Source organism: Pleurotus ostreatus, assembly GCF_014466165.1.
Source record: "Pleurotus ostreatus strain PC9 chromosome Unknown scaffold_9, whole genome shotgun sequence".
In the NCBI taxonomy this organism is placed as follows: Eukaryota; Fungi; Basidiomycota; class Agaricomycetes; order Agaricales; family Pleurotaceae; genus Pleurotus; species Pleurotus ostreatus.
The window spans coordinates 1,188,975-1,216,919 of record NW_023503164.1 but is presented as its reverse complement, the minus strand read 5'-3'; the positions used below and the strand labels follow the sequence as shown (position 1 = coordinate 1,216,919).

The following is a 27,945-nucleotide window of genomic DNA, read 5'->3' as shown; positions in this document are numbered from 1 at the left end:
AGGCATCTTCCAAGTCGACGCATCGGACGGTCGATATGTCTGCGAAATGGTGGCACCCTTCTGCGTGGGCCCTTCACCCATCGGCGTCCAGCTTTGGGCCAAACAGTCGATGGAGCAACGAAGATATGGATCCTGTCCCTCCTCATAAGCGGACCTGGACGAGCTGGAGTTACGTCGCATATTGGGTGTCCGACGCGACGAATGTCGCCGTGTGGGGGCTCGCGGGGTCTATGCTTGCAGTTGGGCTTTCGTGGTACATAAGTGGTTTATTGAACATACGCAATCAAGTCTCACGTTCGCACATAGGAGACAGGCGTTGCCTGCTATAGCCCTAGGCCATATCATCATATCCGTGGTGATGGTGTTGAACGGAACAATTGGCGCGCGCCTTCATGTCGCCTTCCCGGTCCTCAACCGATCATCCTTCGGTTTCTGGTTCAGTTATTTCAGCATCATCAGCCGTATCGTTCTTGCCATGTTCTGGTTCGGCATTCAGGTGCGTTCATACTTTTGTGATTGTACATCTTGTGACGAAGTCTGAACGTGAAGACATACACCGGCTCGGAGTGCCTGTATCAAATGCTGAAAGCTATATGGCCAAGTGTAGCACGAGTTCCAAACCACTTATCACCAAACGCCAACATCACCACAGTCGGTACGACACTCAAGCAATATCGTTCCTGTCATTCAAACCTGCATAGCTGATTCCTTCGTTTCGTTTTAGGCGTCATGTGCTACTTCCTCTACTGGCTGCTCCAGTTCCCTTTCATGCTCATCTCACCCCAGCGGATCAGATACTTCTTCATGGTCAAATCCATCGTCGTCCCCATCTCGTGGATAGCCATCCTAGCCTGGAGCATCCATAAAGTACCCGTTTCAGTCAGCCTCGAGTCCAAGCACACCTCTTTGCAGGGGAGCGACCTGTCTTGGGCGTGGCTCAGCGCCCTCAACAGCGCCCTCGGCATCTACTCGACCCTCGCCGTCAATATCCCTGATTTTACGCGTTATGCTAAAACGGAGAGATCGTAAGCATCTTTCATTAACGCGCGTGAATCCATTGAGTAAATCCGTATGTGTAGCCAGTATATCCAGATCGCTATCATCCCCACAGTATTCACGTTCTGCGGGTTTATCGGGATCGCTGTTACTTCTGCAGGCGAAGTCTTATACGGCGAGACGCTATGGGACCCTACGCATATCATCGACCGCTGGGACAACCGCGCCGCGGCATTCTTCGCCGCCTTCAGCTTCTGCCTGACCACCATCGGCACGAACATCTCTGCGAATAGCTTGAGCGCCGCGAACGACATGACGGTCCTGTTCCCCCAGTTCATCAACATCCGCAGAGGACAGGTGCTGTGCGCCCTGCTCGGCGGGTGGGCGCTGTGTCCCTGGGAGATATTGGCCTCGGCCAGCGGGTTTCTGAATTTTATGAACGGGTACACGGTGTTCCTTGGGCCGTTTGCGGGGATTATGGTCGCGGATGTGAGTCGTTCGCGTTTGTTGCGGTTAGGGAACTCGATTGGATGCTTTGATAGTACTGGATCGTTCATCGCTGCAAAGTGGATGTCCCTGCCATGTATGACCCACATGGTCGGTATGCGTATTGGCACGGAACGGTACGTATCTATAACCAGTTCATATAGCAAGAACTCACATATCATGCAGAATTGGCGGGCGGTGTTGGCGCTGCTTCTTTCCGTACCCCCAAGCTTCCCCGGACTCATCTCGAGTATCAACCCCGACATCCAAGTGGGCGCTGTAAGGCATGTCTTCGACATAGCCTGGCTATACGGGGTTCGTTATCCCCCTTCCTCCCTCCGCGTAAATGGCGTTTCTGACAAACTCTCTCTCTCTCTCTGCGTAGTTCTTCATGTCGTTGATTGTGTATAGCGTGACGTCTACGATATGGCCGGCCCGGGAAACGTTTGTCGAGAAGAGCATCTATGGGTACGAAGACGACGATGACTTCAGTGTAGCCGAGGGCTCGCTGCCTGAGAAGACTGATGTCAAAGTGGATAAAATCGCTTGAACGTAGTCGATGCCCCAGTGCGGGTCGTTGGCAGCCGCTCTCTCTCTCTATCCTCTATCTCTTAGAGTTTATTGGATATGGACAACCTTAGAAACTTACTATGTAAATGTAAATAGGACAAATATGTACATTGGGCTCGAATTCAGCTCTTTCAAAAACTAAGTTAGCAACCACTCGAACAAGTGGCAGATCTGATCGCGACGCAGCTTTGCCTGATCGTGGGAGTATAAGTTTCCCAACTTGGCCTGCCTGAGGTCACTGACTACTCTTCAAGCTTCAGCCCTCCTTCGTTGACCTCTACCATCCAAAGCGTGCAGCGGAGTGGCCGCCTGGTAATACACAGCACGATGTCGGACGCATTCGATGTGATTCCCTATGAGGCGAGTCATACATCTCATGGCTTAGACAGCGCTCTAACTAACAGCTAACAGGACATCCAAGGATCATGGAAAAAACTAGGCTCCGGATCCTTTGGAAACGTTTACAAAGGTCCGCCATTTCCACTCTCCACATGTAGCTGCTCTACAACGCTCACACAGGCAGCTATCTCGGAATCGAGGTCGCGATCAAGGAGGTGCTGCCGTCCACGGAATACGACGTGGCCAAGTACTTCGAGCGCGAATGGCGGCTGATGAAGGAAGCGCGGCACCCGAACGTCGTGCTCTATCTCGGCCTGTCCCGCGCCCCCGATCCCGACGGGCGCATATTCATCATCTCCGAGTTCATCGAGAACGGCAATCTGCGAAGCTACATCTTCGACAAGACGAAGCCCTTCCCCTGGCGGCTGCGCATCTCCTTCGCCACCGACATCGCGCGCGCGCTCGCATATCTGCACGCCAGGAAGTGCATACACCGCGATCTCAAAGGCGAGAATCTGCTCGTCACGTCGAACGGCCGCCTGAAGATCACGGACTTTGGGTTCGCGCGCATCGCCGCGCGCAATGAAGACGAGCTGAAGCGCCTGACCTTCTGCGGCACGGACTCGTACATGTCCCCCGAGATTCTGCTCGGCGACGAGTTCGATTTGCCGACTGATATATTTTCTTTGGGCATTATTTTCTGCGAGATTGCAGCTCGGAAGCTCGCCGATGACTCGCATTTCAAACGGACCCCGCCATCCTTTGGGATCGATGAAGCAGAGGTCCGCGAGCGCGCGAGCCCTGGGTGCCCCGAGGGCTTCATTTCTCTCTGTCTCGATTGCTCTGCGACCGACCCGTCAAAGCGGCCGACTACTCGTAATATTTTGGAACGTCTTCGCGTTATCGAGGCCGAGGTTCTGGCGCGACCGGATGAGGCTGACACCATGCACCTGGGGAGTGTCAAATTCATGACTGGCGGGAAACGCACGGGTGCCGCCCCGCGCATTCCCAGCTTCGGTGTGGGGGTTGGTAAGGATATTAGGGGGAGCGGTAAGGATGATGAAAGCGACGAAAGCGATGATGAGTTGATGGAGGCCGTCATCGGTTTGTCGAAAGTGGATCTCAACCATAGTACCTGGGGTGGTTCGTCGATGGCGAACGAGCCCCTTCTGAACCGGCCTTCATCCTCGGAATACAGCACGACGGTGGTTAAATCCCACCCCAACGAAGGAACAAATACGCATCCACCGTCGCTGTCGTCGATTCTTACTATTCGACCCTCGCCTGACCCTAACGATACCCCTGCCCCAGTCCTTCCTGCTACTCCCTTGTCGGAGTCCGTTAGCTCTCTTAAAGATGGTGCGGACGCCCACCCGAAGGACACAACAGATATCCTGGGAACGAGCTCCATCATGTCTATCGCTACAATGGATTCGTACCGCACCGCACCGTCATATTATTCTCAACAATCCGCGATCTCGACGGCCTTGGCAACGGAGGGAGGCTCTACTATTCGTTCTTTATACCCCGCCTCTCTTAGTGCCACCAATGGTCAACACAACGCTCCGCTTGTGCATCGGTTTACGCTGCTGAAGCCTGGTGCTAAGCCCAAGCGCACCAGCGGCAGCTTCTCCCCGAATGGCAACACGTCGCCTAACGGAGGTACTTCGGAAGGTCCCAGCACCGTCAACGATGCTGCAGTCGGATGGAATCCCTTAGAGCTGTTCTTCGGTAGTGGTCTGCTTGTATCGAAGTGCGATCTATGTACGAAGCGGTTGGGCTGGAAACCTGTTTTGGAATGTGATGATTGTGGATTACGGTGCGTACGATGACCCCTTCGTGTATGATCATGTGGCTGACGTTTTTCAACAGGACACATGTCAAGTGCGGAGAGCTGGCTCCTCGCGACTGTGGTCTCCGGCCGATCCGCCCAGGCTTTGGGATGTCCCCGTCTTTGAACGCTATAGTATCTTCGGCGGGGAAGGGCAAGCAGGCGGCGGCCCCTGCTGTTGCTGTGAAATCCGCCAACAAGTCCCCGCCTAGATAAGCGACGAGTGCTTAATCTTCGAGCTACAAGGCGTATGGGACACGACACGATGTTACGACCTCAGAGCCATGACTTCATGACTTGGTTTAATGATGCATTTTCACGGACAAACAAGTACTTTTTAAATAATGCGCGCAATGATCACGATAATTATTATTCCTTCTGTACACTTTTGATTGCATAGGTAGTTGCCACTTTCTGTGTTCCAAGTAATTTATAACGAGGACCCTGTTGTTGTACTCTTGTACCTAGCACATATTGCATAACCAACGGTCAGCACTACTTGAGATGATTCCACTGGCCTTCATTCCAAGTTCAGCAAACACCAGTAGCATATTGCGAGCATTGAATTAGATTGGGTATAAGTAGGGATTCATTTACACGTCTGTATTCCCCTCATCTTGGTAAGAGGCTGCCTGCTCCGCGCAGTGCCATTTGCCCACCAAATCGTAGGGTCTGCGTTCCTCCAGGGAAGTATGCGGCGACGTAGGATAATAGAGCCAGCAATTGAACTATCGCTCCGAGCAGGGAGCCAAGATACGATCCTCGCTGGAAGGGTGTGCGTCAGCTTTCGATTCCGCGCGGACGGGAGGTGAGAAGCGTACACCGAGGGAGAAGTAAAGCGTCAGGCCAAGGCTTCCAAAATAAACAGCAGTGAACGGCAGGCGCTCTTTTGAGATGAGGTGCTTGATATGGTTAATGGGTCCAACGAGAACGGAAAAGCTATATAATGATCATCCAGCGCTCAGCGTCAGCAACTGGTGGTTTCTCGCGGCACATGAGTGATGACCCACCCAAGCATGAAGAGTAAGCTCCCCAGACTGAAATGACTATCAGCACCGCAGCGTGTCTTCACCGTGGATCCATATCTTACCTAAATGCTAGGGCGAACTTTGCTGGTCGTAGCGCAAGGAGAGGGAGTGTAATGAATGCCACGAAGAAGCACGCAGCTCCACCTAACAGGCAGGCTCCAAATCCCAGCAGTCTATAGAGTCAGAGAGATGCTCAGCATGCCGACGACCCAGTCGAGCTTGCTCACCTCTCCCATCTCGACAGCGCGAACCACGCCTCCTCCTCGTTTGACTGTTCGTTCGACCTTAACGGTATATAGTCTCCCGCAACTGCATTGTAGAACCGGGAGAAGGGATTGCTTGACCCAGACGACTGCGGGGGTGGCTGCGAATCATCGGTAACACCGCTTGCCCATCGAAATTGAGAGAGATTGGCTCGGAAGCTCTGTTCTGTGGTACTTGGCATTCGGTGCGTGAGGACGAGGAGGAAGGGTGGGTGTTAGACGCCGCGGGTAAACAAGTGCATACAGCCAATCCGCCTTTTCCACTGAAACCCGTTTCGCTTCTCAAAAGCTTCAGACTCGACCAAAATGCGGGCGTCGGCTGCACATTATCTTCGCATCGTTCCCCGGTCTTCGCTACGCGTGAAGCCGAGCGCAATTACGCCAGCACCAGCGCCGCAGGTCACAGAGCTTCACCAACCGACAATCATCGACGTCTTGACGAAACGCAGGGATGCGGCTGGATCGCAGTGGCCCCAAAACCTGCGAATAGAGCCTGTGCTTAAGAGGGAGGCGTTGCAAAACGTACGCGCTGAGGTGCGGTCGGACTTGAAGGCGTTGCTTCGAGAGAGATAGCTGTATGCTGGGTGAGTGCAGGCATTGTGAAGAGTCGGTAATGGACTAATTGAATGCTGCAGGTTTGCGGACAGACGCTCCTTGATTTTGGGGCTAATGTAGCGTTGGACGATAGCCCTCCACAACTCTTTTGGAGATAATTACTACCCATGCTCTACCTCCACCACGCTAAACGACCATAAACCTGCTACTCGTACTTGATTCTACCGGCTCTAGCTGTCGTTAGCGTTCAGGTAAAAGCGGTGAACAAAGGGGAGGGCTGTTTTCAGTCGCGAACGCACCTTCTAAAACAAAGCGTAAGTTGTGGGGTGCTGACGACTCGTTGAAGTAGTGCTACGCTGCAGGTATTGTGCGCTCTTGCTACTGGGGATTTCTTCTATGTAGCATAAAGCTCGGTTGGAATACGTGAATCGCTTGACTGACAAGATGCGTTGAGCGACGGAATATCACACATTCTGGCGTTGAATACTGGTATCATCCATACTCATAGCGATTGATAGGAACATTAAACCACACAACGTAAACGACAGGTGTATACATCAAGACGCATCCGACTCTATACTATCGCGCAGCCGTCGGCTCATGATCTCAATATACTGTTGGCTCGATTGGGATTCGTTATCATTGGTGAAGGCATACGCCTGTAGATAGGTTATAAAAAGCAGTCGTGGTTGATTAGGACACTCACCAACTCCAGGCTCTCTAGCCGTTGCAAGGCTCCGCCTAACTTCCTGCTGATCTCGTTGCGGAATACCTGTGGTTCGGGGGCGGAAACGAACCGTAGGGCATGTACGGTGATCGCGTCCCCGGCGACGGCGTGTCCTTCGGAATAATGCATTATGTGCCGCCACAGCAGGAGAAGCAGCATCTCCATTGTGCCTAGACGAACCATGGAATCAAATATACTTATATACCCCGTCAAAACTTACCGAGGAGCATTTTGGCTTCGTCCTTTGCTATTGTCTGTATACGGGAAAGCGCGCGATTCATTAAAGATCGCTTTTGAGCAACATCGAGGTCGGGCCAGACACTTCTGTCGACGTCGGGGAGGATCTGCATAAGAATGTCAGCGCGGTTTCTTGGGAGGATAAAGACGTGACCGACGTGCTGAAGCCTTTCCAAACCAACGTGCTCCCTGGAATCGATTTCAACAGCGATATCAGCGATCTGCTTCAGTATCTCTGATAGATCAGTGCAAATATCTTCCAGAGCCTCCAAAGCATCCCCGACTGTTGGGATGGTGGCTATGAATACAGGCTTTAGCAATCATGAGGCAAATATTGTTGGGACGGACTCACCGGTAAATGTTGACCGGCGATCTTCGCCTCGAGACGTTTTGGTTACGGGTGATAACATCGGGGAAATTTCTGGTTCTGCAAAATCCATACATAAACACCAGGCTCTTAGCAGGGGTGATCCGACGCACCAGTGAAGCCGTTGGCGGTGCCCAAGTAGGACACCGTGCTCTTCCGAAGGAGGTGTTCTTCATGCCGTACTGTGACATCGAACACAGACGAGTTCCTCTCTGTGCACCGTCATGACAAGCCGACGTCGTTACGGAGTAATAACATACCTGGGGCAGTAACACTAGCGCTTAGTATCTCTGTATCTGTATGGGGTCGGATATTCTTCGCCCACCACCCGTGAACCAAGCAACGAGTTGATAGACCGAGAATAGCTGCATGGATAGCACCAAATCCAGAGTGTGCAGAAGCCTTGTGTTCATTGAGTTATAGTAGATGCCAAGCTAAATGGTCTGTACTCACTAAATCGGCTCTCGGGACGCTGGGGAGCACTGAACCGCACAGGGTTACGATGAGTTGCAGCTCTTGAACTACCGCAAGGGATACATCCTCAACCTCGTTCTTGATCAAAATAACAATAGTGGCACTATGGTTGTTGAGGAAATCGAGAACCTGAAAAAGGTCAAAACATCATTGGACAAAGTGTATGGCGGTGGGTCTCACTTGGTTCGAGACGGCAGCATGCCTTGCGCCAAGGGTAGCGACGATGCCGTTGACCACTTGCAAGGCAGGCGTAAACAACTGATGATACCGCTGAACGGCGGACGGCAAAAATGTATCTTGGTCTAAAGGACGGTCTGAGTAAGAGCAGATACGTGCGGCTATACAACTTGCCCATGAACTGCTGGTCGGCTTCTGGTCTGGCGTCGACGAAATCACATTTCGACAACGTAGGGATTATTTGAGCGTCTAGTAGCCGTTCAGCCCCACCCTTGGTTTGGCTCATTCGGACGAAGAAAGACATCTTGGCCTCGTAGACGTAGAGGGGATTGAGGTCATCTGCAGTATTCTCAGCAGCAGTCGTAGCGATCAAAGAAAAGGTCAACTACCTGGATCGGGCTTCAGCACGGACTGGAGGATGAGATCTGAGTCCCTTATGCTCCGCACAAAGTTCGCCAGAATGCCGTGACGACCGAGCGAGTTTAACACTGTATTCTGTTTTTCCATACTTGACAACCTGACAAGCGAGTCCAACAGCATAAATGCCACAGTTTTCCAAACCTCAGCACCATCGATTGCATCCCGGGAAATGGTAGAAATGAGTCGGTCCATCGCATGCTTCATCAACGCCAAACTTCCAGCTTCGAGTGAGGTGGAAGGAGTCGACGACGGTCGACGACTGATAGCAAATGCATCTTCGTCAGATACCGACGCGGACAACGCTTTTGAACCAGAGGACGGAAGAAGGCCAGCAAATTGTGCCTTGAAGGAGGTTACCAGATACACATAATTGATCAGAGCTGCGTATAGATTTCCGCGGACCAACTCCAGGCGACCACCTTCGATGATACAGTCTAGAATTCCACGGACAATAACGAAGAGACGCTCCACGGGTAACGAGTTGGTTCCAGAGGCGCCAGATGTGTCGTTCTGCCGGTCTTCGCGCAGTTTGGTTATTGAAGACAAGACGGTCTCGGATAGTAAGACAGCGGTCGACTCTTGGATGTCTGGGGACCTGATGATATTGGGAAGCACTTGCATCAAATCAAAGAGGGTACTCTCGCGCTGCGTTGACGGAAGTCGATCAAAACACTTCGTTAGGACCATGCTCAGCAAGCGCCGCCAAGACTCGTAGCCAACTGCGGTAGCGTACGTTATTTGCAACCGATGGTTTTCGACCGCTGAACTTTCAAGAACATACTGTATTTCTGCGTTGAGTTGCTCGTTTTGTGCGGGAGATACGACGTGTCCTTGAGTATGGAGGGCATGGCGAGCGTCGTTGAGGAGAACCAACAAGGCCGATCGGTCAACGACCTCGCATCCATTAGTGTCCACACGCAAGCAGGACTTGAGATTGAGTTGACTGAGGAATCTAAGGTCGACAGGTTGCACATTCAATGTATCCGACCACTCGAACACGAGGCCACGAAGGAATTCGATGATCTTTAGATGTGATTGACCGATCTCTCTGAACGGCTGGGAAATATCGGTCTCCCAAGAAGGCGAGTCGTCGTAGGCGCCGCTTCCAAATAAGATGACGAGGAGTTCGTTCACACTCTTGAAATGACCTTTCTGCGTCAACAGGTGTAAGTCAAGAGCGACAAGGTCAAATATCCATGATCGAAGGCGAAGAAAAGAACCAAGGGCCGAAACCGTTGTGGCCACACTGGTGCCGTCATGGTAGAGCACTCGGATGTTGGGGTCTTGCCATGCATTGGGGATAGTGGGCGGCATCACGGCTAGCTGCCTAGCAAAGAAGTCTTCTCTCGTCCGCAAGTAACGCATGACGAAATCACACGTCCTTGAATGCGTGCACAACTGGAATATGACCCGATAACATCTTTCGGCAAGGGCAGGCAGGGTGACGAAGAGGGGGTCGACATGTTGCCGCCCCGCGACACGCCCATCTTCCTTTAAGCGAGGCACGCCAGAGTTCACCATATCCAGAAGAATGTGAATACAAGCGGCTTGCGCACCCAAAGCATGCGGATCTTGGATCTGTTGCTGATTACTGGAGCTTCCGAACAATAGAAAATGGGCAATGTTTGGGTGGGGTCGATTGGTTTGAGTGTTCTGGATGAACAAGTCGAGGACAGCTAATCGTACAGCTTGGGCAAGCGACGGGATTTCCGCGTCGCTGTCAGGCACACCAGCGCCCGTGTAATGCTCGGATGCCTCCTCTGCCTCCGCCGGGTCCTCGTCAGACTCCGAAATGAGAATGCGCTTGTATCCTTCGAGTATTCTCTCCGATTCGCTGCTTTGCTCCACCAAGGTTGTGAGATTGGTCAAAGCACCTGAGGTCGATAACATGGTCAATGTCTTGACAGAAAGGAGTGCAAGCTCAGAGTGGCCAGGATAAGCGACATAAGAGGCCAAAGCAGGAAGATATTCAGGCCCGAAGGAGAGAGCCTGATCCAGACGAATGAAGTATGAACGAGGTTGGACGACACCGACATACGGAGTACTATCGAACTCAGATAGCAGAGGGAGCAGCACATCAAGGAAGATATCTTGAATCTCCAAGACTCGATGGATAACTCGCAGGACCCTTACGATAGTGCTCTTGAAGTACGGTTCGTCTTCAGCAAGGCCTTTCTCGAAGCCGCCTCCTCCGTCCACAATGTACGACAACACTGCTGCCTGGAAGGGGGTCGTTGAGAGTAACCTCTTCATGATGTCGTAGCCTGGATGTACAAGGAGTGGCGTGATTGCGTCTTCCTTCAGTCGGAAATCGTCTGCGGTATTGACCAGGGCTTCCAAGTCATAGCTAGCCAAGACACGTTCTACGAAGCAAAGGCACAGGTCGTTGATCTGCCATCGGTCGGAAGGGATAGCGTAGTCGCGCTTTGGGATATTTAGGAAAACGTTGTCGATGACGAACGAAGTGAATGGTCCTATCCCAGGCAGACGGTACGGTTGTCCAAGTGCTTCTGGAATAGTGAGAATGGGTTCCATGTCAGCCATTCTGTCTTTCAGAGGGATCCGCTTAGGTGTGTGTATCAACGTGCTGAGCAACTTCAGGAAAGCAATCGTGGCTGGATACAACCCATGGGCTGTCTCGACCTCCTCAAGCTCTATCTCAACCCCCTTGACGGCATTCACGCTACGGAGCCCGAGGCCAAGGGATGGTCCGGTACCTCCCCGTACGTTGATAACCTCCATCCGCTCCATCAAAGTCCAAACCGCTTTGCAAATCTCAACTCCTTGACGTCCCGCCCCAGGCTCGCAGAATGCGGCCAAGGCCCCAAATGCAGCACCTTTCAATTCGAGAGGTATTCCCAGCGGTATCAAAGAAACGAGCGTTGGTATTGCTCGGAAGTGGGGGTGTCCTGATATGGTGATGCGTACGGCAACGGAGTACGTGACTACCGTAGAAAGAAAACGCAGGAATGCTTGTGCCAATCGAACTTCATTGGGACCAATGTTTGGCTGAGGGGGATGGTTGTGCGGTTGTGGGGGACGAGCACTGAGGCCAAAGGCGGAAGTTCCTAGGGGACCGGGCGGAGGGGGGGCTTTGATAGTATTGGTCACCGTCGTCCACGAGTCGAGTAAACCAAACACAAGGCTCCAAGATACCGCTTGTCCGCCCGCGGAAGACGGCAGGGTGCTCCCCGGGATGACTTCCCCTGTACCCCGAGCCATGAAGTTATGTGCCAATTCGCTGCATTGCTGCCCTTCGGATAGACCGCTGAGCATGTCGTAAAGGGCAGTGGAGAGTGTCAGATCGTGCACCTGAGTCGACCATACGGCCCACTGCAGGAAAGTGGGAAGCCTGCCGGCCGCTGACTCGGTGTACTCCAGGTATGTCGTGCGCTGATCGTGTGCCGACCCGGCACCCCAGAATTGAAGTGAGCGCTCAGGTGGCAAGGAAGAATAGAGAAGTCCAATGAAGGAGTAGAGCACGGCGATATCATTGCGTGGCGATGAGGGAGCTCTAGCTTCGGGTGACGTTGAGGATGCAAAGAGACCACTTGCTGTGCGAGTACGATCTCGAGCAAGGACCAAGTCTTCCTGGCGCTGTTTTATTTTGCGCAGTTCCGAGGATGCGTGGGTGATGAGCAAGCGTACAAGAGTTTCGAAGGCAGAAAGTACAAGAGGTTTGAAATCATCCGGCGGGACCTCTCGCTGATCTTGGGGTTCAGGTTGTGGAATGGGCAATGTTTGAAGAAACGAGGAAATTGGCGGGTTACTGTGACCCTTTCCGAATTGCATGACGACTTGGGCCAGGTACGTGAACGCGTCCCCTTGCACTGCATTCCATATTTGCGTCTCCAATTCTTCCGTTGTGAACCCGTCCTGGTGTTCGAGCTCGGGATTACGATGACGCGTGTCAGTCAGAAACAACGTCCATTGAAGTAGAACTGTCGCCTTCAAGCCATTGTCCTTCCATTCAGAAGTCGGAGCCAGCTTTCTCTTCATGTATGCTATGTTGGATTTATCTATCGCAAGCTTCCGGCGAAGCTGTCCACCGATGCTCTGTGGATCCACGGGATCGAAAGCCGAGAGAATGGAAGTCAGTAGGTAGAAGGTCATGCCATTATTTGCGTTGACGGAGAGCCAGTCGACGACGCTTTTCACTTCTGGCGCTGTGATGTAGCCAAGGCGGGCGATCGTGCTGAACGTGATCGCCAGTTGCCGCCTTTCATACCGTATCGAATCGTACCGGGCGGCAAGGATATCAGACCCCAGCGAGCCAGGGTTTCCTGGAAGGCGTGTGAGACGCCAATCATCACAAACAATCGCGGTGCCCACCTTGGCCATTCGGAGGAACAGTGTTACTCCCTGCATTCCGTCTTACTCCATCCACTTTCGTCAAAACACCTCCCAGACTGTCGACTTCCTTAAACACGCGCGATGGCAGCACCCCTATCATCTCGCTCCGTACGAACGCCTCGATGCGTCGGTACATGGGCAATGCATCCGACGCACTTGCCCCAACTTCCGCTGCCTCTAGCAAAAATCGCAACGTGTCCACGAGGTGTCTCCGTCGCTGATGGAACTCGTTCAGTGTAGCTTCAAGGTAGTCTGCCGGCCCGACGTTTGGGTTCTCAGACATGACTGAATGTAAGAGCTCTGCGACATATCTCTCCGAGCATTCGAGATGTTGCGACAGGAAAAGAACCTGGCGGGTGAAATCCACGTTGACAGCAACTGACTTGCCGTGTATGGTCACCTTGCCTGCGAAAACATCAGTCGCATTGAGAAGGAGTGTCAGAAACCAGACTCACCGGATTCAAGTTCCTTTTGTTGTTGCGGACTTCTGGGACCGACGTCAAATACTTGCAACAGGCGTGATTTATGAACCATGAGTTCATCGAATATGTCCTGCTCGCCGTGAGGTGCAATGCGTCCCGTCAATGCGTGTAAGAGAGCTTCGCGAAGGCGGGATATTGAGTCCATGATGCTGAAAGTCGGATTAAAACGCGTCCCAATCGAGCGTCGCGAGCCCGAGTATCTGTGCCTGTAGATGTTAGACGCCCCCTCGTACGTTTCGACGCTCCCAATGTCGAAGTTAGAGTTGAGGTCCGCGTAGACTTGTTAAACTTGTTCAATCAGATTCGGTTACCCAGTAAGTGATCATTTTCCCACCATAACAATTTCCATTGACCGTGGGATTGTGCGAACCCACGATCAAGTCAGAAACTCAGACCTTGCTCGCATATCGTAAATCAAAACGAATGTTGTAAGGGCTTTCTTTATATAAGTTAGGACGGTCGTGATCTACAACGATTGAATGCATATCCATCGAAATGTTACACTATACGTGCAGCCATAACCCTTAGCCATGAGCGGTAATGGTTGAGGAGGTAACTTTTCATATCGCGATCGAGCGGGAACTTCATTGCTTGAAGTTGATCATCGCATGCACTTAGACCTTAGACGGGAATGAGATACACATGCGAAATTGATGAGGCGACACAGTCAACTTTCAAGAAAAGTGATCATCGACCACGCGATATCCACGTTGCGATCGTGATCGATGGATGATCGAGGTTAAGTAGACAGATCCGGAACATATAGATGGTACCATCTGCTACCATGACCTTCGACATTACATACATAAATAAGGACTTGACATTATAAGAGATCAGAAAACAGATACAACACAAGGAATTGCCATTCGCTTTTAGCACCCCGGCTCCAGGTGCAATTTATTTTATCTCTCCCAAAGCTATGAAGCAATGGCGTCGTCAACCTTTGTTTTCTTAGCAGGTTGTATGGATGGAGGGGCCTGGGTACCACGAACGCCAACATCCGGGCCACCATCTGGCTCCACGGCCCGTTTTCGCTTGTCACCTGCCTGTTCCTCCGCTTCTGCCTTGGACTCACCGGCTGCAGCCCTCTCTCGGTTGCGAGACCCACCACGGCCACCACCATGAGGACCACCTCTCCCACCGCGTCCACCTCTTCCTCTGCCCCCACGGCCGCCACCACGGCCACCCCTGCCTCCGCCCCTTCCACCTTTGTTGTCTTGGGCATGTGTAAGGATACTTCGGGCGGCAAACTGTGCCCTCTCAATTTGCAGCGCCTTGTCTTCTTCCTCTGTAGGCGGTCAATCAGGGCAAAGGTGTATGGCAGGAGACAAAGCTAACCGGAGGCTACGGCCCAAGTGATCTCCTTGTCATTTAAGGTCTTGAGTGTCTCCTTGACGAAGTCGATTTCCTCCGTTGACAGGGCTTTGTCGAATCCAACTAAACCGTGGTTCTCGCCTTTATTGTACTTGATAAATGGGCTACGAGAGAACTTATCCTTGAGCGATTTCTATGGAGGCACAAGAGTTAATGTAGTTGAGCAAGGCGATAATGTGAAAACAAACCTTGATATGTTGGAAGTCCACTTGACCATCGCAGCCTTCGAACTTGAGCGAAGCCCCGCTGACGAACGGCACGTCCTCCTCTTTGACCGTACCATTTCCTTCTTCGTCTTGCTGAACACGAATCTTTTTGCCCATAAACTCAAGGAATACCTCCGCCTTCGCTGGCCTTCTTTCTGGTTCGTTATTTTCCTGGAAAGCGTTGAACCCTCGGCGATTGATCAATTCCTTGCGGTGGACAGCGGCCTTCCCAGTCAGACCTTTTTCTTTGATTTTCATGTCGCAGTAAGCTTGTCTAATTGACGATCAGCATCTTGGGCGAGCTTCCTATGCGATAGAGATATACTTCGACATGATGAGCAGTTCCTTGCCTTCCCATGTTGGCTTGGGTTCCGCATTGAGGAACGCGTCCACAGACTTGAAATCGGTGAATTCGACGAAAACAGAGCCCTGCCACGGCATTAGCTGACACTGTGGCAAGTGCTGTCCAGTGTCCACACACCTTGAAAGCCTTCTTCTCTCCCCGTCTCATGCGTACAGCGTTCGTCTTCCCGTACTTGTCGAAGAATGCTTCAAGCTTTCCTTGAAGTTCGCTGTCCTCATCCCCGAAGCCTTTCTGTAGATACAACTGAACTTCTCCCACCAGTCCCTAGACCCCGACCGACTCACCGCATAGATACTACGCTCAAACTGGTCTTTAGGCTCCTGGACCTCAGTCGTACGCCGCACATTGACGCCTTCTGCGTCCAATTCCAGTTCCTCACTTAACCGGACTGCCTTGACCACCCAATCAAGTCCCCGAGCAGTATGCTCCCGCATGCGCTTGAACGATGCGACGGTGCTTATCGGTACCCAATGTTCAGGGTTTTTGGTGTGTAGAGTCCACATAAATCTGCCAACGGAACATCAGAAATCCATGGGCACCAGATAGTACCAGAACAACTCGTTCGTACCGGTCGTATGGTAGGTTGGAGTCCGCGAAGTAGAACTCCACTATTTTTGCGGTCAGAGGAATCCAACGGATTCATCCAAGCCACGCACCTTGACGGCATGCCTTTAGCAGGTCTTTGCGCTCGTCGTCGCCCATCTCAACGTCCTTCTCGGTCGAGCCCTCCTTGGTTTTGGATATAGCATGGTCTTCTGTTGGCGCAGCGCTGCTCGATGTAGCCTCGGGCTTTTCTGTAGTAATATCGGTCGACATTATTTTGAGGTCGACTCCAGTAATCAACTGATAAATTAGGAGTCAAGTAAAAAGAGAATCAGCGATGATAAGATAAAGCTAGCTTTCTAAGTATCTCACGGTCAATGTAGTTTGGATGCACTCAAGGGACGGGGACAACGAGATTACACGAAACTAAGTACAGAACAAACAGGGACTACATGAGACGTTAGTATATAGAGAAGGATGACATCGGATAGCATTCTATTGTCCACTGAATCAAGTCCATGGAGACAGAGTTCACTGCTGGGCATAGATCTCCTGCGACACGAAAAAGCAGAAATGAGTGAAAACGCTAACATAAAGGATGAAGTAAAGAACAAACCTTGATGTCATGGTCGAATTTCTTCGCGATCTTACTTCTCTGAATCTTTTGGGCGGCAGTGACCAGCCCACTCTCTGGCGTCCACTCATCCGCAGTAAGGATGACGGCCTGCAGTGTCTCCATTGGCTTGAATCCACTCTTCTTCCCCTTTGCGTTACACTCTTTAAGCATAAGCTCCCTTACTCGAGAGTCGTGACACAAGACAGCAAGCTCGGCATTGGGATCGACTTGGTTGTTGGCACCTTTGTTAGATTTCGAGGACAAGGAGGAGATTGACGGTGCTGGGGATGTCGATGCAAGAGCATGTCGAAGATTGACCTCGTGCGGGATGATGATAGCGATGGGCTGCTTAGCATCAGGCGTGGCATGAACACAGATGTTGGCGACAAGTGGGCAAGATTTGTACGTCGCTTCCAGGCGCTCGAGAGCAATATACTGAAGTCCAGTTAGTAATAAACTTAAGTGGTAGAGCCAATTACACCAACCTCTCCTCCAGACAACTTGACGAGGTTCTTGATCCTACGTGAATTGAGTCAGTCATACAAGTCCATAGTCCTGCAATGCTAGGCGTACCGATCGATCAAGGACAATGTTCCGTCCGAATTCCATTGCCCGACGTCACCAGTTCTCAGCCAGCCATCCTTGGTGAAGATTGTCTCGTCGTTATTCAAGTCATCCCGTTTGTAATAGCCTTTGATGACTGAGGGACCCCGAATGCAGACCTCGCCCTGTGGCGGGTTGCCCTTGGCAAAATAGCCAGCATCGGCAACATCCAAGAGTTTTACCTCGATGGACGGGACTGGCAAACCAACAGCCTCGTAGCGTATGAGCTCAGGTGGCAATATGGCACACATCCCACACGACTCGGTCATCCCATAGCCTACAATGACGAGTTGTCAGCGTGGTACAGCACTTCAACGCAAGAGACTTACCCTGCACCAGAGTCACGAGAGCTGCGTTCAGGAACTCTTGGGCTTCCTTACTGATCGCCGCCCCACCACTCAAGGCCAAACGCAGTCTGCCTCCGGTAGCAGCCTTCACTGAGCTGAAGACGGCGGAGTCTGCCAATTGGCTCAGACCAGGCACGCCAGCCTTCTTCACAGAGATAGCACCATTGAAGATACTCTTCTTGAGCGTGCCTCCCGCATTGACCTTGCTGATGATCCCTTTCCTGATGGTCTCCCAGACAGCTGGCACGCCCACCATGATAGATGGCTTGAACTCGCCGAGATCACCCTTGCATTGTCGTACGGAGGCATCGGTGAGAGTCTTGACGCGGCCGTAACCAAGGGTCATGCCGACGAAAACAAAGGACAATTCGACAATGTATTCGAGGATGTGAGCGAGTGGAAGATAGGCAAGGTACGTGTCCTCTTGAGAGAAATGATGGCCGAGGAGAGTGACAACAGCTCCAACTGAAGCCACGAGATTGGAGTGAGTGATACAGACGCCCTTGGGCGCGCCAGTGCTACCGCTGGTGTACATGATACACGCCAAGTCTTCTTTCGTCGGTCGGCGACCCTCGAGGATATCTTCGGACTGCTTCTTGCCAATTTCACGTAGTTCATCGATGCTGTGGGCTTCGATGTCCGCCCGATGCGAACGAATATTCTCAAGAACAGAGGGCTTTGGTGTGCCGTCGTAAATGACGTACTTGACAGTCGGTGTGTGAGTGAGAACATTGAGTAGAGTGGGGAGCAATTCGGCGTTGGTGAAGAGACCGATGCAGTCCGGCTCGTTCAGTGAATGGATGAGGCCCTCTTCCCCTAGAGTGTCGTACGCCGTAGCAATAGGCGTGGAGATGGAGGCGCAAGCGTGTGACATAAGCTGCCAGTTGACGCTACAATACTCCATTGTCAATGTGTAGGACCTTCAAGTGCGACAGCTACATACCTCGTCTGTGCGTAGACGTTGAGGACGTGATCCTTCGTCACTCCAAGGTGAATGAGACCTCGAGCAAGCTCAGAGACTGCATCCTTCAGCTCAATGTAGTTGTAGTACTTGTAGTCGCTTAGCTGGAAGTATTTCCACTTCTTGATTTCTTTTGTCTCCTTGCCCGCGATGAACTTGGTTACTTCTTTTTCTTCCTCGTGAACGTCGACAATGTCGCGCCACCCCATGGCTCGCTTCGTTCCGTGTGTGCGCCCCGCATAACTCATAATATCGTGCACAGTCTCGATGCCCTCAATGGGCTGGGTTACAAGCGTGCCTGAGGTGATAGCCAAACGCCTTATGGGGCCGTCATTCTCGCCTGTGGCTGGCGAGACTTCGACGGAACCAGCGCCATAGTATCCGGCTTTGTTTGATGAAAGTCCCATCGTTTGGCGTTCGGTGCGTTCGGTCGTGAAAAGAAACCTTTGGAATGCTGAGGGGGGGTTTGAGTGCAAGGCTGAGTGAAAGACGCAGGTCGCCCTTTTCAAATTGCGTAGCTGTAGCGGCAGTCAACGCGACACGTGACCCAAGTTCTTGGGGAAAGGGGCGTTTGAGGGGTGTGATCCGAAACTCAATTCACCCCGCTTTGAAATCGAACCCCGCGTTACGCTTGGCTAGCAGGGTCCTGGCAAGTAGAGAGCGGCCAGAGCACTTGGAGGCGTCGTGGAGTATTGGGATGTGAGGAAAGACAAAACTAAGGTTAGGTCGCAGCTTTGCAGTATATATTTCTGAGACGCGCCGAGACGTAGATTACCCATATCATGCGCCATCGCGACGAGAAACAGGCGGGTCCAATCATCGCCGGTCAATAACACAATGTGGCTGGTCGACCGACTATTCATAGCAACAACGATAAGAAAATGGCACGAAGGTGGCAAAGAGAGTCTGATAACGCCGGGCAGACGCTACTTACAGGCTGCAGAGCTTTCACGTGGCTGTGTATCACCATGCAAAAGTCGCAAAGCCCCAGTCCGAGCGAACCAAGGGATGACCGCAAGTTAAATCAATGAGTGCTGTTCTCTAAAGTAAGATGTGTATATCACCGCAGTGCGCACTGTTTACTCCAATAACGCCAAAGATAGGTCGCTCAACGTTTATGCTTTTCCTTTGTGCGTTCCCCATTGGTTCCCCATAGCGGTGGACTTTTTATATTTCAGGCCCGTTAATGATAAACGTAAGCGTACAATGGGGTGGATATCAATCATTCAATTAATGACAATATAAACCCTTTGCCGTTACAGCAAAAATTGTAGGTCACCAAGACTTGTACACGTCTAACCCATTTTGTTTGGGCGCGGTGCCCAGGTAAGGCTTGAACTGACCGCCAGGAACTTCCCGTGCATGGGGGCCGCGTCGGGAATCGGGAACCACTGGGTACCGTGGATGATATCGGAGTCAGTGACCATGACTTACCAGCGGGTACCCTCTTCTAACTGTACGAAATCCCCATGCAACCTTAAACATCTCTCTAGTAGGCACCCGGTACGTTAGTCCGATAGTTACTCGACCGTGTCTTATCCGATTAGCGATTCACTCAACGACCGTTCTTCTAATACTTGCTGCTTCTTGAGCGGACTCGAGGCTAGGATCGTACTGGGAAGGACATGGAAGTGTGGTCAAAGGTTAGGATACTCACATACGTTGTCGACATTTCCCCGAAGTTCGTGGCTGAACAGTACTAAGCACGGCGTGTGTGTGTACACCTGTCGTGACAGGCTTTGAGAAGAATTCAGAAGTAGGAGAACTGCTATAGATATACTCTTCGACGCACCTTCATTCCGGGCCGGGTGTTCGTCGTGAGTTCGCTCCAGCTTCCCGGATCGACGCAACTCGAATGCAGCACGCCGTATAGTCAAGCTTGACTTCAATGCTCCAATAATTTCGCTAGTCCCAATGCAGGCCACAGGTCCCTGGAAATACTAACAACACATTTCTGCGACATGACAGTGGGGATCAATGTACGTTTGTGGCGAGGGATGTTTCCAGCGGGCGTTAGTACACTCCACTCTCCAGTGGATTAGACGAGTGGTGCGGGTGCCGCCTCCGGAGTGTGGCAAGATGTGAACTTGGTAAGTGTCTGACGCCGATCGTCGCTGAGAGTACTTATGTCAACCCGTCCAACAGCAATTCAGCCCTGCAGAGGTGTATAATGCACCATGGCTGAGATACTTCATGTGCATGATCTAGTTACTATGTGACCGCCCGTAGCGGAAATCAAATTAATAAAAGACGCATGTATGTACTAAACCCCACGTTCAAGCCAGAGATAGATAACATCATTTCATCTGGATACCCCACGTCCTCCACGACTGTTCCCCGAGCCATCATTCATATAAACGCCTCAACTTCCTATCAACGTGCAACCCTTCGCGAAGTTTGTCAGTTGGTTGCGTTATTTGCATCCAAGCGATGATAACAATGTCGCCTCGTTCTTGTCTTCGCTAACGGATAGATCGGCTAGCCACCGATGGGAGAGAATTCGACCACCTTACTTAAATGGATGCGCTTATATCGTGGCATCCTATGAGGTCATGGTAAGGCTAGACCAGGGCAAGGGCTCAGTAAAAGCAGACGGACGTTATACTATTCTATAGCGCCGAGTTTTACCTCACATCGGCAGTGAACAAGCTATGTCTTCCTGCACGACACTCGGATATTTGAATCGTACTTACGCGATGACAAAATAAGGCGGAAATGAGATGGCATTGCGAGCCTTCTATCAGGCTTTGATTCAAGCTCAGGTGGGTCAGTAATCCGACTCAGGCCCACAGCACCATGTCATGACCGTCACGACTTACGGTTGAGTAGATTGCATCTATGCATCTACGAGAGTAATTGGTAATGTTCGGGAGGCCATGTACATAGTTCATCGCCGGTAATCGAGGTGGGCTCGCGTATCTCCTCCGATCTCTTCTACTAACGAGGTAATCGCGTATCTTCATTCATATGCCTACGATCGGTGTCGATCCAGTTCAGGGAAAATCTGGGGTAGCTACGCGCACGTGGAAAAGTAACTTTCGAACGTGATACGGTCACGTGCTAGGTCACAAAGTTCTGCCGTGACGCGTCGCTCGAATTGACAAGTCTGGACTTGTGCCACTTCCATCACCATTTGCTTCCTTTGGCCTTTCTTCGTTCAACAAGCGGACAAGCGGAGTTGAGCCTCTGATACGGATTTCATAGAAACTCGTTCTGATGTAGGTTTGCAGCATGTTCTGGCGTTCTCCGGACTATTGCAGCCTATCACTTGTTACAACTCGGATCATGGGGCGTTGCGTTATCAAGCTTGGAACCACACCTGGTCATGCCACCGCTCAAGTGTCTTGCTCAGCAGTCAGCCTCGTTGTTCTCGCCTGGCTTTGATTGCCCTTTCATCGAGATAATTAATTCCATGTCGCACTTAATGATCGGTGCTGGAGTTCGGCGGACAACAACGACGATCTAAAGCTCAGATCTTGTCGGGTATACCCTGGTTTATCGACCGCGTCGATCGGGGCGACGATGAGGACTACTTCACGACTGTAGTCTATTTCCCTCGAGTATGTCTCCAAACGGCCATAGCGACATGTCCCAATCGGTCGTCATATCGCTAATCGACATCGATCGATAACTACGAGCAGGTAAAACCATCGGCGCCCAATCAACAATTCTTTCTTCCTCCCTCCATCATCGACGTCGGCGACAGTGATATGCTTGCCCCACGCCCGTCCTCCTTTGACTGTAAGAAGACTAGTCTGTTAACCGGCAACGCGGGATTATCCTCGGGCGTCCGTTCGCCTATTTCGCTGAACGCGAAATCGACACCTGTACCTCCCTCGCCCTGACTAGGGAACCAAATTGACACTAGTCGCCTTGCTATCGCCCTCGCCTCTATTGCTGATATGAAATCTCTGTGTTCTGTATACTACTGGTTGGACTGTCCGAGGTAAAAAGTTAAAATAGTACGGCAATCCCCTCTGCAGGATCCTTTCTGTCGCAGCGAATGCGGGGCGTCGCAATGCATTGTGTACATGGTGCGTCGCGGCATCGGAACAACTTCAACAAGCCTGTGGTGCCAGTCTGTCTAGACCTGTAATAGGTTGCCTCTGTGACCTGCTCTTGCGCGTATGGGTCAACACAAGCTATCTATGTTTCTCGTGCTTATCACTGGTGATGCCTTATGGTGCAGAAACGCACAAGCAACGAGGCGATGGACCATGGACTTCGGTGCTGGAACGAACCTTCCGATTTTGGACGATGTTAGCTCTTCTACCGTTCGATGGGATTCTACCTTATCCTTCGCTTGGGCAAATCCACTACTTGGCATTCGCTCTCAGACTTATGGTTCGCGACAGTCAGCTGCTTTCATTTCCCTCACCTTTGGGACGTCGATCTATATTTACGACTCACAGGGCTATTGATGAACACTGGAGGCTATCAAAGGCACGTGGGGACTCATAGACGCTGCGTAGCCTTATCGATGAAGCATATCGATGGGATTCTGGGACAATGGGACTCGAGGGAACATGACCAGTACGCCTCATTTTCCTTTGTACTTCTGAGCCTGACATTTGGAACACACTTTTCTGATTGTAAGTGATGGTTGATGCACTTCGATGGATCTTCTATAATTTCGCTTCGAATTTCGTTATTATTCAGAATGTTATGTTTGTTTGAAGTTTTGCAGCGCTTTCGTTATTCTTTGAAATGCCGTTGCTCGTTTCATCTTTCACAAGTCATGTGGAATTTGCAATGACAAAAGTTTTTTCGTCTTCATATTTCTTCCATGGGGGTAACTTGCTTGCATAGGCGCGAACGCGAACACCACAGGGAGGGGATATGGTGACCCTTGTTGCCACATCCTGCACTCGTTCCGCTACTGAAGCATTGTCTTTGTTCCGACGTTTAGTGGTCACCCGTTGCCCCAACGCGATAAGGAGGTCTTTGAATCATTGGGACGGAATCACCGAAGTTGGATCTCAGACGACGAGTGACGCTGGCGTCTCGTGACTCCTCCTCCCAAAAGCTGTGTAATGTGTTTTCGATTTCGATCCGGAGTAGCCCTTTGAGGCACATGAAGGAGGTACATAGGGCAGAGGGCTTCGTCGACAGAGGTGAGATCTGGCGATGCGCTGAGTTTACTACTGGCAACGTTCCAAAGGTGGGGAAGCTGGGAATCATCACGTATGGCAAGAAGGTTGTGGAAAGTAGTTTCATTTTATTTACTGACATGAGGAGAGAGGCTAGATGTGACCGACCTCCACAGATATTCTCGAAGGTTGGATTGTGGGCTTCCGAGCGTAGTTTCCACTCGGTAGAAGGAGCTTTCATATCCGCCACGCCCTCCCCTGCAATGGATTCGTATGCCCATCGGTCGAACCGGGACAAACTTCCGCATCATGCTGTGAGTGACTCTGTCAGATGAGGATTGCGCCAAGGTGTGCTACTGTCTATCTATCCGAGTTTGTCGTGGTTAGTACAGCCTAACTACAGCCAGTAAATTAATTCGACTACGCTGGCTCGAGGAACTAGCAGATATCGGGCGTATTTTCTGCGCTGCGAATACTGGGGGAACGGAGACGGAGAGACGTCGGGGGAAGCGCAATTAGGTATATCAGAGGAGTCGAAAGATAAGTCACAAACACGTGTTGCGCGATATAATATAAATAATAATATATATATTATAGTTGGCGGCAACGTGCTGATCCCGATTGGGCGTATCCACCCTTTGAATTAATCTGACAGCTATAACCCAGTCCTTATATCGCAGCCTTTCCCTCTCCTCGTTCCTCCATCCTCCCCTCCTCCAAGCGTACCTGCTGCTGATCTATGCCCAATATCCTCAATCTCAAATTCAAAGTCGGTTGCTATTGCGCGCAGCAAGCAGCTTTCATGACTCAACCATATGGTGTCTTCTAGGGCAACAAGTCTTTCGTCGCGTTCAGCAATCTCAATGATACCGAATCTCTAACGAAGACCTGGAAGGTGCGTGCTTTCATATATCGTTATCTGTATCGTCTACTCATATGTACTCTTGTCGACTAGGTCTGTACTAAGGTTGCCAGCTTCCTCGAGCAAGGACAAAGGCTCGAGAACCTGAGCTGGAGGTTATGGCACCTTCAGAACCTTATGGTCGACACCGATAACGCCAAGTCGAAGCGGGAATTCAGGAAGCTCTCCAAGTGCATGGGAGACAAGCTCGACAAAGAGAAGGGAAGGTAATGACTTGTCTTCACCATGCCCGGAACCCTCAACCCTAACAAAATTTGATTTCCTATAGGAGCATCGAGGAACTTGAAGCGCCCGACTTCAGGCGAAATCATTCCACAGATATGATTCGACAACGCGCCGAAGAAAAGGAGCGTAACCGCGAGGCCAGCCAGCACATTCCAGGCACTATCAAGCGAATGCAATTTACTTTCAGCGTCGATCAACCCACCCCGGCTGTTAGCCAGACAGTCAAGAAGCCTGACTTGAAGCCCTCTCCGGAGTTCTCGAAGCGTCCGAGAAATGCTGCGCGTGTCTCTGAACATGCTGTGGAGGGTGATCACGACTCCCACGACCATCACGACAAAGACATCTCTTTGACTCAACGCGGCCGTAAGACCCAAGGCGGCGACCTGTACACCTCGAACGAAGTTCTCAAGTTCCCCACCCTCTTCTCTTCCGACTTCGGCCCTTCGGCCCTTCTTTATCCTACTCCAACCACCACCAATAGCTTGAACTACGGCGAGGGCCTCAACTCCAGTGCCGCTAACGACGGGTTTAGCATTGTCCGTCCCACTATCGAGCTGCCCCTGGATGAGCTCCTCGCGGACTCTGCCGATAGCCCTGACTGGGCTGCTTTTGTTGCAGCCCATTCCGCATCATTATTCCCTATTCCTGCTCAAGAACAACAAGATGTCATAATGCAACCACCTGTATCCATAGTTCCTTCTTCGACTCAGTCTTCCTCACCTTCTAGCCATGCCAGCGACGACGAAAATAGTAATGACAGTGACGATGAAGCTAGCGCCGATGAAATTGTTACCACCACTATGAGAAAGAAGGGCCGCCTTGCTCTGAAGGTCGCTCATCCGCAAACCGTCGCGCCTTCCAAAGTAGCTCCCATGGACCGATCCAATACACCAGTTGGGCGTCCAGCCCTTACCGTCCGCACCCAAGTCGGGCACAACACTCGTTCCTCGGGACCTGGCGCCACCGCGACGAGTCTGAACCCTGCTGTTCTACGCAGCGGCGGAAATAATTCGGCCCCTGGTGGTGTCAAGGCCGAGTGCTCGAATTGTGGCGCCACTCACACACCACTCTGGCGTCGCGGCCTGAACGACGAACTAAACTGCAACGCCTGTGGCTTGTATTGCAAACTGGTATGTTTTTTCCCCTCATTAGCTTGGTATCATCGAGGGGCTTATCGTCTGGTTTAGCACAAGCGACCTCGTCCGAAGAACATGCGCAGCAATCATGGCGAAGGCCGAGCCCAAGCAGCGCCTCGCCAGGAGGCTGTTGACGTCATGGGTATGTTGATGGCCCTCCAATTCGACGACACGATGCTGATTCCTAGGTCCAGCCCAATGCTACAATTGCCATACGACTGCGACGCCTCTCTGGAGGAAAGACGATGAAGGCAAGACTGTCTGCAATGCGTATGTCCGATCCCCTGTCCCCAGCTTTTATTAAACTTAACGGTACATTTTTTCTCATGAATTATCTAGCTGCGGCCTCTAGTATGTCTTTTGTTCGTTCCTTATCGAGCCTAGTATTCTAACGACTCCCCCCTTTCAGCTACAAACTTCACGGTTCTGCGCGTCCAATTTCCATGAAGTCCGATGTAATTCGAAAGCGCTCGCGTCACGATGCTCGTCGTGCTGGGAACGGCGTCTCTGAGACTCCTTCTGCTAGTCCAGGGGTTAGTCGTCGCGCCTCCCCTGTGGGGGATACTTCTCCGACCTTCGTACCTGATTCTACTTCGAACCAGCCCCGAATCCTGGACTTCACCGACGACAACGAGCTCCACGCCGTCCAGACGGAGCTGATGCACACCTTCTCTCAAAGCACGAATCATAACCTCGGTTTCATGGGACACCAGTACACTAGCATCTTCCCTGGGCCATATCATCCAGATTCCATGCCTCAGTACACTATGGACAACGTGCTCCCCTTCTCAACGGCAGACATGTCCGACCACGAGAGCCAGTCAATGAGCCCCCGCTTGAACAAGAGACGCAGAATGAGTTCCGACTCGGCATCCGAACCTCCTTCGTCCGCCGTTTCTTACAGCTCGTTCAACGACGGGTACAACAGCGCTTCGTCAGCTACATCCCATCGCTCTTCCATGGACTACCCATTTAGCTTCTCACCGGCAAACTTTGGGAATCCTGCGGGCCTTCGTGGGTCTGGGAACGCTTTCTGGCACCCACCCATGCTCCCCCAAGGCGATAACTCCCCTCGAGGCTTCCATCCCCCCATGCTACCCCCTGCCGAAGACTCCTCCATGGACTACCCCCACCCTCCGATGTTACCACAGGACGAAGATGCCCTCTTCTCCACCTACTTGCATCCGCCCATGACTCTTCCCGAGGGTGAAGGTGCTTCCAATGGGAACATGAACTCGCATCAGCAACAGCAAATGTTCACCTCCGATTACGACGCAAACATGAGGCTCTACTAAGTTGGACGCTAGCCGTGTGGCTCTATCACCGGTCGATGCGCGGGCCGCTTTCGTATACGTATACGCATAACTTATTCGCCTAGGACCCACGACTATCTCTCCCTTCTCGCCTTCCATCTTCATTTCATTCCATTTTCTCACACGCATACATACTAGCATTGGGTTTCGTTGCATCATAGCTCACCACTTCCATCAGCGATCTATTGCCATCTTCCCGCCTCTGCCCGACACTTTTTCCGTGCTGCTATCCATTTGCTTCACATAGAGCTATTGTTCAACCACTTATCTCCTGCTCGTTCGAGGCTCATCCGCACAACTACATCGCTACCTCACGTCATCGATCCATCATATATCAAATATCCTTCTCCGCCCTATCGAAGTAACCAACAAATTGTACACCCCTTTGTGTTTTTATCTCGTTCATTTACTTGATTCTCCATCCATTCCACTTATCCATCCAAAAGCATTGCATCGTTCCTGCTCACGATTTCTTGTCTTCATGCGACGATTCAATTCCCCGTTTCTTTATCCATTATCTCCATATCTACTTCCCAGCAACGAAACGAAACAAACAATCTGTAGTAGCTACACGCTGTATACAAGAGATCTCGCGAAGGGCTGCGCGTATTCATGCCCCCGAATATATTGTTATTCTAATTTTGATCTCCATACCTGTGTGCGAGTTTGAGCGTTCAAACGTTCAATGGAAACGTATGGAATGAGGGATGATTGATTTGATGATGCCTGCCTTCCGACAGGCTAGAATTCTTTGCACCTTAGGCCTTATCTAGCATTCATTGGACACTTCAAACGTATGCAACAGCCCTGGGCGAAGCGCTTTCTTCTTGGAAGGGGTTGAGGGTATGCGAGTTTCGAGATAGCCCCAAGGACATGAAAGCGTCAGACGACGTGTTTCCTAGGCCTCAAGGCGTTCCTTCTTCTCTCACCCAGCCGAATA

At 51.5% G+C, this 27,945-nt stretch overlaps 8 protein-coding genes across 8 annotated transcripts; 4 read left to right on the top strand and 4 right to left on the bottom strand.

Moving 5' to 3' along the window:
• Window positions 1–35: 35 nt before the first annotated feature.
• Window positions 36–2,032, top strand: PC9H_011580 (uncharacterized protein; the record flags this gene model as incomplete). The annotated part of the gene is made up of 8 exons (XM_036781063.1): window positions 36–253; window positions 307–496; window positions 550–655; window positions 725–1,025; window positions 1,080–1,485; window positions 1,539–1,619; window positions 1,669–1,797; window positions 1,868–2,032. The coding sequence occupies 8 exons, from the start codon at window positions 36–38 to the stop codon at window positions 2,030–2,032; spliced, it is 1,596 nt and encodes a 531-aa protein (XP_036626918.1).
• A 347-nt stretch (window positions 2,033–2,379) lies between these two features.
• On the top strand, window positions 2,380–4,438 carry PC9H_011579 (uncharacterized protein; the record flags this gene model as incomplete). The annotated part of the gene is made up of 4 exons (XM_036781062.1): window positions 2,380–2,412; window positions 2,464–2,521; window positions 2,572–4,210; window positions 4,264–4,438. The coding sequence occupies 4 exons, from the start codon at window positions 2,380–2,382 to the stop codon at window positions 4,436–4,438; spliced, it is 1,905 nt and encodes a 634-aa protein (XP_036626917.1).
• A 396-nt stretch (window positions 4,439–4,834) lies between these two features.
• SFT2 (protein transport protein sft2) lies at window positions 4,835–5,695 on the bottom strand (the record flags this gene model as incomplete). Its single annotated transcript, XM_036781061.1, has 5 exons — window positions 4,835–4,987; window positions 5,044–5,161; window positions 5,233–5,259; window positions 5,313–5,423; window positions 5,478–5,695. The coding sequence occupies 5 exons, from the start codon at window positions 5,693–5,695 to the stop codon at window positions 4,835–4,837; spliced, it is 627 nt and encodes a 208-aa protein (XP_036626916.1).
• Window positions 5,696–5,819: 124 nt separating this feature from the next.
• On the top strand, window positions 5,820–6,086 carry PC9H_011577 (uncharacterized protein; the record flags this gene model as incomplete). Its single annotated transcript, XM_036781060.1, has 1 exon — window positions 5,820–6,086. One exon carries the CDS (start codon window positions 5,820–5,822, stop codon window positions 6,084–6,086), a length of 267 nt encoding a protein of 88 aa, XP_036626915.1.
• A 539-nt stretch (window positions 6,087–6,625) lies between these two features.
• On the bottom strand, window positions 6,626–13,450 carry PC9H_011576 (uncharacterized protein; the record flags this gene model as incomplete). The annotated part of the gene is made up of 13 exons (XM_036781059.1): window positions 6,626–6,727; window positions 6,775–6,965; window positions 7,016–7,139; window positions 7,191–7,330; window positions 7,385–7,459; window positions 7,513–7,611; window positions 7,660–7,801; window positions 7,853–8,002; window positions 8,054–8,175; window positions 8,225–8,389; window positions 8,440–12,753; window positions 12,803–13,228; window positions 13,279–13,450. The coding sequence occupies 13 exons, from the start codon at window positions 13,448–13,450 to the stop codon at window positions 6,626–6,628; spliced, it is 6,222 nt and encodes a 2,073-aa protein (XP_036626914.1).
• Window positions 13,451–14,222: 772 nt separating this feature from the next.
• Window positions 14,223–16,065, bottom strand: PC9H_011575 (uncharacterized protein; the record flags this gene model as incomplete). Its single annotated transcript, XM_036781058.1, has 8 exons — window positions 14,223–14,593; window positions 14,644–14,812; window positions 14,868–15,159; window positions 15,211–15,314; window positions 15,367–15,480; window positions 15,534–15,756; window positions 15,818–15,857; window positions 15,906–16,065. The coding sequence occupies 8 exons, from the start codon at window positions 16,063–16,065 to the stop codon at window positions 14,223–14,225; spliced, it is 1,473 nt and encodes a 490-aa protein (XP_036626913.1).
• A 258-nt stretch (window positions 16,066–16,323) lies between these two features.
• On the bottom strand, window positions 16,324–18,726 carry FAA4 (long-chain fatty acid-CoA ligase; the record flags this gene model as incomplete). Its single annotated transcript, XM_036781057.1, has 6 exons — window positions 16,324–16,344; window positions 16,409–16,843; window positions 16,894–16,927; window positions 16,982–17,288; window positions 17,341–18,248; window positions 18,302–18,726. The coding sequence occupies 6 exons, from the start codon at window positions 18,724–18,726 to the stop codon at window positions 16,324–16,326; spliced, it is 2,130 nt and encodes a 709-aa protein (XP_036626912.1).
• A 5,422-nt stretch (window positions 18,727–24,148) lies between these two features.
• On the top strand, window positions 24,149–26,987 carry PC9H_011573 (uncharacterized protein; the record flags this gene model as incomplete). The annotated part of the gene is made up of 7 exons (XM_036781056.1): window positions 24,149–24,178; window positions 24,239–24,304; window positions 24,365–24,537; window positions 24,600–25,686; window positions 25,744–25,834; window positions 25,881–25,962; window positions 26,102–26,987. The coding sequence occupies 7 exons, from the start codon at window positions 24,149–24,151 to the stop codon at window positions 26,985–26,987; spliced, it is 2,415 nt and encodes an 804-aa protein (XP_036626911.1).
• Window positions 26,988–27,945: the final 958 nt, after the last annotated feature.